Source organism: Colobus angolensis, unplaced genomic scaffold, assembly GCF_000951035.1.
Source record: "Colobus angolensis palliatus isolate OR3802 unplaced genomic scaffold, Cang.pa_1.0 Scaffold39, whole genome shotgun sequence".
Classification (NCBI taxonomy): domain Eukaryota; kingdom Metazoa; phylum Chordata; class Mammalia; order Primates; family Cercopithecidae; genus Colobus; species Colobus angolensis.
The window spans coordinates 1,568,048-1,579,113 of NW_012117265.1; the positions used below are offsets into that span (position 1 = coordinate 1,568,048).

At 53.2% G+C, this 11,066-nt stretch overlaps 1 protein-coding gene and 1 pseudogene across 3 annotated transcripts; one reads left to right on the plus strand and one right to left on the minus strand.

Moving 5' to 3' along the window:
* Positions 1–640, minus strand: part of LOC105520935 — a 2,112-nt pseudogene extending 1,472 nt beyond the window's left edge.
* A 5,628-nt stretch (positions 641–6,268) lies between these two features.
* Positions 6,269–10,526, plus strand: ACP5 (acid phosphatase 5, tartrate resistant). Of its 3 annotated transcripts, none has more exons than XM_011954775.1 (7): positions 6,269–6,412; positions 6,599–6,670; positions 7,532–7,616; positions 7,878–8,138; positions 8,360–8,487; positions 8,616–8,961; positions 9,939–10,526. In XM_011954775.1, the coding sequence occupies exons 4-7, from the start codon at positions 7,878–7,880 to the stop codon at positions 10,179–10,181; spliced, it is 978 nt and encodes a 325-aa protein (XP_011810165.1). In that variant the 5' UTR covers positions 6,269–6,412; positions 6,599–6,670; positions 7,532–7,616; the 3' UTR covers positions 10,182–10,526. The 3 variants fall into 3 exon arrangements, with proteins under 3 accessions (XP_011810165.1, XP_011810166.1, XP_011810164.1); XM_011954774.1 differs by having other exon boundaries at positions 6,300–6,412; positions 7,032–7,616; XM_011954776.1 differs by lacking the exon at positions 6,599–6,670.
* Positions 10,527–11,066: the final 540 nt, after the last annotated feature.

Sequence of the window (11,066 nt, forward strand, 5' to 3'; positions counted from 1 at the left end):
AAAAAAAAAAAAAAAGAAAAAACCAAACCAAGAAAACGTCATGGATGACCTTGGCTGTGTGGTAAGCAGCTGGTTGTGCAGGAGGCATTGGTGACAATCATGGGGTTTTTGTACCTCTCATGGTTCACGTCCATCACAAACATGGGGGCATGGGCAGAGGGGGCAGAGATGATGATCCTTTTGGCTGCCCCCTCTAAGCAGGCCCCAGCCTTCTCCATGGTAGTGAAGATGCTGGTGGTGGACTCCATGACAAAACCAGCGCCAGCATCATCACCCTATTTGATTTTGCTGGGGTCTGGCTTCTGGAAGAGGGGGATGAGATTCCCATTTCCTATTGATGACGAGTTTCCCTTCTCTCAGTCTTTTTTTTTTTTTTTTTTTTTTTTTTTTTTTTTTTTTTTTTTTTTTTAGAGAGAGAGGATCTCCCTATGTTGCCTAGGCTGGTCCTGAACTCCTGGTCTCAAGTGATCCTCCCACCTCAGCCTCCTAAGTAGCTGAGATTACAGGCATGAGCCACCACACCCAGCCCACTTCTCAGCCTTGATGGTGCCGTGGAACTTGCCATGGGTGGAATCATATTGGAACATGTAGACCATGTAGTTGAGGTCAATGAAGGGGTCATTGAGGTGACAACATCCATTCTGCCAGAGCTAAAAGCAGCTCTGGTGCCTGGTGACCAGGCACTCAATATGGCCAAATCCATTTACTCCTGCCTTCACTTTCACCACGGTGTCTCAGGGACATGCCTTTTTCACTGCATGAAAAGATGTGGCTGTCTGTCAAATGGGAGGAGCACAGAGGCTCTGCGTTTTTAATCTTTAAAAAAAAAATTCAGAGGCCGGGCACGGTGGCTCAAGCCTGTAATCCCAGCACTTTGGGAGGCCGAGACGGGCGGATCACGAGATCAGGAGATCGAGACCATCCTGGCTAACATGGTGAAACACCGTCTCTTCTAAAAATACAAAAACCAGCCGGGCGAGGTGGTGGGCGCCTGTAGTCCGAGCTACTCGGGAGGCTGAGGCAGGAGAATGGCGTAAACCCGGGAGGCGGAGCTTGCAGTGAGCTGAGATCTGGCCACTGCCTCCAGTCCGGGCGACAGAGCGAGACTCCGCCTCAAAAAAAAAAAAAAAATTCAGATAGGGAATCACTATGTCACCCAGGCTGTTTCAAACTCCTGGGCTCGAGTGATCCTCCCGCCTTAGCTTCCCAACGTGTTGTGATTGCAGATGGGAGCCACCATGCCAAGCCTGTCTTTTAATTTTACTTGATTACTATTATGAATTTATTATTATTATTATTTGAGACGGAGTCTCGCTCTGTAGCCCAGGCTGGCGTGCAGTGGCACAATCTCGGCTCACTGCAACTTCACCTCCACCTCCTGGGTCCTGGTTCAAGCGATTCTCCTGCCTCAGCCTCCTGAGTAGCTGAGATTACAGGAATGAGCCACCATGCCCAGCTAATTTTTGTACTTTTGGTAGAGATAGATTTCACCATGTTGACAAGGCTGGTCTTGAACTCCTGACCTCGTGATCCACGCACCTCAACCTCCCAGAGTGCTGGGATTACAGGTGTGAGCCATCGTACCCGGCCTATTATTATTATTATTATTATTATTATTATTGTTTGAGACAGTCTTGCTCTTGTCGCCCAGGCCAGAGTGCAGTGGCACGATCTTGGCTCACTGCAACCTCCGCCTCCTGAGTTCAAGCAATTCTCCTGCCTCAGCCTCCCGAATAGGTGGGATTACAGGTGCCTGCCACCATGCCCAGCTAATTTTTTTGTATTTTTAGTAGAGACAGGATTTCCCCTTGTTGGTCAGGCTGGTCTCAAACGCCTGACCTCAGGGGATCCGCCCACCTCTGCCTCCCAAAGTGCTGGGATTACAGGTGTGAGCCATCGCGCCCGGCCCTGTCTTTTAAATTTTTAAAGGGTGGGGGACACTGTGATTAATCTTTGCCCACCTAAACCACCTATTCAGCAGCCCATGCCCCACAGCCCACAGCCGGGGGATATTATGCAAAATCTAAGTCAGCTCTGTCCCTCTGATTAGAACCCTCTGTGGCTCCCACCTCACCCAGATAAAAGCTCCCTTCCTTGCAGCCCCCAAGAGCTCACGCAACCTGCCCCACCCACTCCCTTCTCTCTTCCTTGCCCTCAACCTTCCGGACTCACTTCCCCCTTGCTGATTCTGCTGCAGCCACAAAGGCCAATTTTTGGTTCCTCAAATCAAACTAACTCATGACAGCATTTGGAATTTTGAAGGCTTGGGGCCCCAAAAAATCCATCTTTTTTTTTTTTTTTTTCGGAAATCGAGTCTCACTCTGTCGCCCAGGCTGGAGTACGGTGGCACAATCTCGGCTCACTGCAACCTCTGCCTCCTGGGTTCAAGCGATTCTCCTGCCTCAGCCTCCCAAGTAGCTGGGACTACAGGCGCGTGCCACCACACCTAGGGAATTTTTCGTATTTTTAGTAGAGACGGGGTTTCACCGTGTTAGCCAGGATGGTCTCATTCTCCTGACCTCATGATCTGCCCGCCTCGGCTTCCCAAAGTGCTGGGATTACAGACTGAGCCACCGCACCTGGCCTATTGAATCTTTTTCAATGTCTCCACCAAACAAACACCTTGAGAAGTCCTTAGCAGTTTTTAAAGATCTACAGTGCAAACATACAAATAAAAGGAGAACAAGAAGTTCTCTTAGACTTTCCGATACTACTTCTAAACTTAGCCAATAAACTGAGAGTGAATGTTAATTTTTTAAATAAACAGGCCAGGTGCAGTGACTCACGCCTGTAATCCCAGCACTTTGGGGGGCTGAGGTGGGAGGATTGCTTGAACTCAGGAGTTCAAGAGCAGCCTGGGCAAGGTGACAAATCACTGTCTCTACAAAAAATACAAAAATTAGCTGAGTGTGGTGGTGTGTGCTTGTAGTCTCAATCCTCAGGAGGCTGAGGGGTGTGGGAGGATCACTTGAGCCCAGAAGGTGAGTCTGCAGTGAGCCGTGATCGCATCACTGCTCTCCAGCCTGGTGACTCTGTTTTAAAAAAAGAAAAACAAAAAAAACAAAGCTTTCATTAACGGAAGACAGACTGAAAGCAAGATAAATTGAAAGCAAGAGAAACAAGTGGGTAGTTTTCTCAAGCAGTGGTAAGTGCTGCAGAGAAAACTACAGCAACAGGAGAGTCAGACAATAATGGGGCAGGGTGGTGCATTTCAGATAAGTTCAGATAAATTATCTTTTTCTTTTTTTTTTTGAGACAGAGTCTCACTCTGTCACCCAGGCTAGAGTGCAGTGGCACAATCTTGGCTCACTGAAGCCTCCGCCTCCCAGGTTCAAGCAATTCTCCTGCCTCAACCTCCTGAGTAGCTGGGACCACAGGTTTGTGCCACCACACCTGGCTAATTTTTGTATTTTTGTAGAGATAGGGTTTCACCATGTTGGCCAGGCTGGTCTCGAACCCCTGGCCTCAAGTGATCCACCTGGCTTGGACTCCCAAAGTGCTGGGATTACAGGCAGGAGCCACCATGCCCAGCCTCTTTTCAGATAAATTAAAGGAACTTGAACACAATGGGTGACCTCAGTATCTGACTAAGGAAGACCCCTCCAGGCAGGCGGAAGAGAAAGTGCCGAGACCCTGAGGCCAGAGTGTATCTGAGACAGTCAAGCAATGCGGAGGAGGTCAGAGGAGCAAGAAACAGGGAGAGCAGGACTGGCAGGAGGAAGGAAGGAAAGGGATTGGGTAGGGACGGCAGCAGAGAACAGGACCTGGATGTATTGGCAAAAGGAGGAACTCACTCGTGGGGTTGTTGACATCTGAGATTGACACTGATGTTGGGAAAATAGGCAAGGGTGGAGGTGGAGGGAGATTTTGAGTCACATCCTGATCTAGCCCCACAGAAAATCAGCAGAAGAGAGTTCTCCTGGGTGAATAGAGAGAGAAGAGCTTATTCAGAACCCTGGAGGAGACCAGAGAGAGATGGCCAAGAACCCACAGGTTTTATTACATGCTCTATACAAGATCAGGTTTATTTTTTTCATTATGTGCTCTCTCTCTCTCTGAGACAAGAGTCTAGCTGTGTTGCCCAGGCTGAAGGCCAGTGGTGCAATCGTAGCTCATTGCAGCCTCACACTCCCAGGCTCAAGCAATCCTCCATCTCAGCTTCCTGAGTAGCTGGAACCACAGGTGTGCACCACCATGCCTGGCTAATTTTGTTATGTTTTTTGTAGTGATGTGGTCTCACCATGTTGCCCAGGCTGGTCCTGACTCCTGGGCTCAAGCGATCCTCCCACACTGGCTGGGTTTATAGGCCTGAGCCACCACGCTTGGCCAGCTTTATCAATTTAAAAAATATAGAAAGTGCTAATACAAATTAAAAAGTTATAAAATAGTGCCAATAGTATCCCATTTTTCTGAAGACAAACATAGGCAGAGAAAAATTAATGGATACTGTCTCTCTGGGCAGGGGTATTTCTGGCTATTATAATCGTTTTCTTTTCTTTTCTTTTTTTTTTAAGACAGAGTCTCGCTCTGTCGCCCAGGCTGCAGTACAGTGGAGCCATCTCGGCTCACTGCAAGTTCCGCTTCCCGGATTCACGTCATTCTCCTGCCTCAGTCTCCCAAGTAGCTGGGACTACAGGCGTCCGCCACCACACCCAGCTAATTTTTTGTATTTTCAGTAGAGACGGGGTTTCACCGTGTTAGCCAGGATGGTGTCAATCTCCTGACCTCGTGATCCACCCGCCTCAGCCTCCCAAAGTGCTGGCATTACAGGCGTGAGCCACCGCACCCGGCCTACTATAATCTTTTTCTTTGTGCATTCCAGAATTTACCAACTTTTCTACAAAGATCATGTAGCACAATAAGATAAGAAACATAATTTTGTGTGATCTCAAAATACAGGAAGCACAGAAGCTTCCAAAGCATGCCTGTACCCACCACGTGAAGAAACAGATGTTAACATTTGGTCATAATTGCTTCAGATTTCTTTTTTTTGTCTTTCTGTTTTTTGGGGACAGGGTCTTGCTCTGTCGCCCGGGCTGGAGTGGCATGATCTCGGCTCAGTGCAACCTCCTTCCTCTTCCTGGGTTGGAGTGCAGTAGCACGATCTCAGTTCACCGCAACCTCTGTCTCCTGGGTTCAAGCGAGCACCTCCGGCTAATTTTTGTCTTTTTAGTAGAGATGAGGTTTCGCCATGTTGCCCAGGCTAGTCTGGAACACTTGACCTCAGGTGATCTGCTCACCTCGGCCTCCTAAAGTGCTGGGATTACAGGCGTGAGCCACCGCACACAGCTAAATAATAACTTTTTTTAAAAAACAGGAGACCAGCTGGATACAGTGGCTCATGCCTGTAATCCCAGCACTTTGGGAGGCTGAAGTGGGCAGATCACCTGAGGTCGGGAGTTGGAAACCAGCCTGGCCAACATGGAGAAACCCTGTCTCTACTAAAAATACAAAATTAGCTGGGTGTGGTGGCACAAGCTTGTAATCACAGCTACTTGGGAGGCTGAGGCAGAAGAATCGCTTGTACCTGGGAGGCGGAGGTTGTGGTGAGCGGAGATTGCGCCACTGCACTCCAGCCTGGGCAACAAGAACAAAACTGTCTCAAAAAAAAAAAAAAAAAAAAAAGGCCGGGCGCGGTGGCCCAAGCCTGTAATCCCAGCACTTAGGGAGGCTGAGGCGGGCGGATCACGAGGTCAGCAGATTGAGACCATCCTGGCTAACATGGTGAAACCCCGTCTCTACTAAAATACAAAAAATTAGCAGGGCATGGTGGCGGGCGCCTGTAGTCCCAGTTATTCAGAAGGCTGAGGCAGGAGAATGGCGTGAACCAGGGAGGCGGAGCTTGCAGTGGGCTGAGATAGCCCACTACACTCCAGCCTGGGCGACAGAGCAAGACTCTGTCTCAAAAATAAATAAATAAATAACCAGGAGACTGAGGCTGAAGATGATGACAGACCTTACAAGAGCTTGGCCCCAGGGCTGGCTGAAACCCCACCCAGTGCTGTGGCCCTGGGGCTGTGGGCCCATGGGTACCCCCAAAGGGTCCCAGGCAGACGGAGGCTCCTGGTTGGCATGGAGGGAGGAAAAGGATGAAATCGGCTCCCCTGGCCACCCCTTCTGGCCCAGCTGCAGCTGCAGTCTGTGGGTCTGAGCCGACCTCCGGGGTTCATCGGCCCATTTTACAGATGCGGAGCCCACAGCAAGGAGGCGTGGCGGCTCTGGGCGGTGCGGGGTTCCGGGGCGGGAAGGCCAAGGCGCCCGCCCTCCCCGCCAGGGCTCACCTGGGCCAGCCCTGAGCCTCGAGCAGGACGAATCGGCCGCTACCTGCTTAAAGCTGGGGCCGCCCAGGAATGCGATCGCCTGCGGATCTGCAGCTGGGCACCGGCCGCAGCGCCCGCCCCGCCGACGGCAGGTGAGATAGGCGCAGCCCCGTGGGAGGGGTCTCCGCCTGCCCTCATCACCCACTTCCTTCCCCTTGGTCGCTGCTGCAAGGCTGGGGATAGGGGGGAACAAATACTTCGCAGGGTGACCCGGGGAGATCTCTGAGCCAGTGGCCTCGGTGTTGAATGAGGGCTCTCTCTCGGGTCCGCCCTCGCAGGGACTGAAGGAACTCGTGAACGTTCGCAGACGTGTCTCGGTGGCGCCCAGCACGGAGGAGGCAGGCAGGGAGGTGAGGAGCAGGTCTGACCGGCCGCAGGTGCAGGGCCTCCTGCTCTCGGAGGCTGCGGTCCCGTGGAGGGCCTGCAGACAGCTGCCTAGACCATGAGGGTCAGAGGTCTGCAGTCACGCGCGCGGTCACCAGCTAGCTGCCTCTTGCCTGGTTCCTCCTGCAGGAATGGGTGTCTAGGGGGAGGGGAGGGTGTGGGCAGGACTTCCTGGAAAAGGGAGGCCCGTTGGTGTTTATCTGTGGGGTGGAGAGAGGGCAGGGGGAGGACAGGGACACACACAGAGTGCCGCACTCAGATGTCAGACACACATCCCACACCAGACACGCAAGTCACCCTAGAGACGCAACCCAGGCGCACACACAGGGATTCCCACCCAGTGCCACGTGAGAACACAGGCGTGCATCGCAGACAGGCCACACAGGCTCCGTGTACACGTTTGCAGCAGCCCGGTCAGGTACAGAGCCAAGGCCCAGGTAGGTATGCTCAGCTGCACGCAGGAAGCAAGACACACCCAGACACACACAGGCGAGCCCTTACTCAGAGAAAGAAGGTGCAGACGTGTCTTGGGTAACCGCAGCCACAGCCTCTCAAGTGAACACACACATACTGACACTCAGATACACAGACACACAGAGATACCCAGGACATGTCAAGCCCACAGCACAGACAGGCCCCTGCGGGTCGACCCGGAGGCTGTGTGGGCCGAGGCTGCTGCACACGTGTGCCCGGATCCTCCCACCCCCACCCCAATCCCGTGTCCTGCTCCAGGGAAGTCCAGGGCTCACATGACCCAAGGGGAGGGCTCCCGGGACAGCCCTCGGAGAAACTGCATCATCCTCACTAATGATCCACTTCCTCCCCAGGGAATAAAGGCTCAGGGACCAGCAGTTCTGCCCTGGAGCCCACCAGCCTCTCAGAGCCTCCAGTGACTGGCCTGTCTCCCCCAGGGTGAGTGCTGGGCAGGCTAGGTGGAAGGAGGGTGAAATGGGCCTGCGAGGCCATCTTGGTGCAGCTCGCCCTCTCACAGATCACCCCCCCTACCGTAAGCCAGCTTGTGCAGCCGTGTCCTGAGAACTAGGGCACCAAGGGGTTCCCGCAGGGGCAGCCTGCAGCAAGCGGTCTCCCTCTATCTCAGGGCAGGCGGGGGTCTGAAGACCTCCCTGCCCTTGTCACAGCCCGGGCCACCTATGCTTGTCTCTCTTCTCCCAGATGGACATGTGCATGGCGCTGCTCTTCCTGCAAGCCTTGTTGCTACCCTCCCTGGCTGATGGTGCCACCCCTGCCCTGCGCTTTGTAGCCGTGGGCGACTGGGGAGGGGTCCCCAATGCCCCATTCCACACGGCCCGGGAAATGGCCAATGCCAAGGAGATCGCTCGGACCGTGAAGATCCTGGGTGCAGACTTCATCCTGTCTTTAGGGGACAATTTTTACTTCACTGGTGTACAAGACGTCAATGACAAGAGGTTCCAGGTCTGTGCCCAACAGAGTGGGGCAGGAGGTGGGGGCGGACAGGGGGGAGAAGCCACCTTACCTAGTGACCTTCCTTTGGAGAGAGCAGAGGGAAGGTGATGGGGCACCTTTGGGTGCCGGGAACATTCAATGTCTCCCTTACCCCTGGCCCCTGACTTGGTAGGAGGATCAGGGTAGCCAACGACCCCAGGGAAGGGGCCTGCCCTATCTGTTTGCTACAGGAGACCTTTGAGAACGTATTCTCTGACCGCTCCCTTCGCAACGTGCCCTGGTACGTGCTGGCTGGAAACCATGACCACCTCGGCAACGTCTCTGCCCAGATTGCCTACTCTAAGATCTCCAAGCGCTGGTGAGCCACCCTCAGCCCTGCCTCCCCCAGATCCTCACACAGCGGGGACACAGGGGCCCTGTGGCTTGAGCTGACCCTGGGACTTCCGCGCCCAAGATGTGAACCCACGACCTCTATCCCCTCCGCAGGAACTTCCCCAGCCCTTTCTACCGCCTGCGCTTCAAGATCCCACGGACCAATGTGTCTGTGGCCATTTTTATGCTGGACACAGTGACACTATGTGGCAACTCAGATGACTTCCTCAGTCAGCAGCCTGAGAGGCCCCGAGACGTGAAGCTGGCCCGCACACAGCTGTCCTGGCTCAAGAAACAGCTGGCGGCGGCCAGGGAGGACTACGTGCTGGTGGCCGGCCATTACCCTGTGTGGTCCATAGCCGAGCACGGGCCTACCCACTGCCTGGTCAAGCAGCTACAGCCACTGCTGGCCACATACAGGGTCACCGCCTACCTGTGCGGCCACGATCACAATCTGCAGGTGAAGGTCCTGTGGGCAGGGTGGGAGCTGGGTGGGGGGCCCCCATCCCAGCTGATGTCCACATGGCTGGGGACCTCCCGCTGTTTGAGGGGCTCCTGTGGCCTTCAGAATGTCTAGACTGTCCCTCCAATCTTGCTGTCTAACCAGGAAAACACTCCAAAGCCAGAATAATATCTTTGACTTGCCAATTTCTTTCTTTCTCTTTTTTTTTTTTGAGACAAGGTCTCACTGTTTTTCACCCAGGCTGGAGTGCAGTGGTGCAATCAGGGCAATCAGGGCTTTCTGCAGCTTCAATCTCCCGGGCTCAGGTGATCCTCACACCTCAGCCTCCAGAGTAGCTGACACTACAGGCGTGTGCCACCACGCGCAGCTAATTTTGGCTTTTTTTTTTTTTTCTTGAGAGGGAGTGCAGTGGCATGATCTCAACTCACTGCAACCTCCGCCTCCTGGGTTCAAGTGATTCTCTTGTCTCTGTCTCCCGAGTAGCTGGGATTACAAGCATGTGCCACCACACCCTGCTAATTTTTATATTTTAGTAGAGATGGGGTTTCACCATGTTGGCCAGGCTGGTCTCGAACTCCTGACTTCAAGTGATCTGCCCGCCTTGGCCTCCCAAAGTGCTGGGATTACAGGTGTGAACCACTGCGCCCGGTCCTTGTGAATTTTTTTGTAGAGGCAAGGTCTCACTATGTTGCCCAGGCTGGTCTCAAATTCCTGGGCTCAAGCAATCCACCCGCCTCAACCTCCCAAAGTGCTGGGATCACAGGCATGAGCCACCACACCTGGTCACCAATTTCTTACTAATTGCTCTACCTATGAAATAGGATTAATACACTCCTAACAGTTGGGAAATTGAAGCCAGGAGGGGTTACATACCTCAAGGTGACTCTGTGGTTAGGGTCAAATCGAGCCCTGGACCTTAGGCAGGCCCCTGCTCAAAGCTGGGTCTCCACTGACCCCTTGTCCTCCATCCTCAGTACCTGCAAGATGAGAACGGCGTGGGCTATGTGCTGAGTGGGGCTGGGAATTTCATGGACCCCTCGAAGCAGCACCAGCGCAAGGTCCCCAACGGCTATCTGCGCTTCCACTATGGGGCTGAAGACTCACTGGGTGGCTTTGCCTATGTGGAGATCAACTCCAAAGACATGACTGTTACTTACATCGAAGCCTCGGGCAAGTCCCTCTTTAAGACCAGCCTACCGAGGCGATCCAGGCCCTGAACTCCCATGACTGCCCAGCTCTGAGGCCCAATCCCCACTGTTGGTGAGTGGGCCCTGCCGGGACCCTACTCACAGGCAGGCTTTTCCTCCGACCTGTGGCGCTGCAGCAGGGCAGGAAGGGGAAGCACAGCTGATGAACTGTGGTGCCACGTGACCCTTGTGGCACAGATGCCCACGTATGTGAAACAGACATGGACATGTGTCCCAGCCACAGTGTTACGCTCTGTGGCTGGCTCACCTTTGCTGAGTTCCGGGGTGCAGTGGGGGAGTAAGGGAAAGCTTCCTCCTAAATCAAGCATTTTTCTGTCACTGATGTTCAATAAAAGAATAGTTGCCAAGGCTGAACCAGTGCCACTGGTGTGTTATATTCTCCTGGTTAGAGTGGCTGGGCTCCCCTGAGCTGCTGTTCCTTGCCTCCATCTCTTACCCCGTCCATAACCAAGTTGCCTTATCTGTGGATGTGATTTTAAAATCCAAGCAGAGGCCAGCCTCGGGGGTTCACATCTGTAATCCCAGCACTTTGGGAGGCCAAAGCAGGTGGATTATTTGAGGTCAGGAGTTTGAGATCAGCCTGGCCAGCATAGTGAAACCCCATCTCTACTAAAAATACAAAAACTTAGTCAGGCTTGCTGGCATGTGCCTGTAGTCCCAGCTACTTGGGAGGCTGAGGCAGGAGAATCACTTGCACCTGGGAGGTGGAGGTTGCAGTGAGCCAAGATTGCGCCACTGCACTCCAGCCCAAGCAACAAGAGCAAAACTCCATCTCAAAAAAACAAAAAACAAAAAAAAAGTCATTCTCTCTTCCTCCTGCCTCTACTCACACCCACCCCCCAACCCAGACAATCATAATGTTCTGTCTTACTTCCTGAGTATCTCTTGAATCCA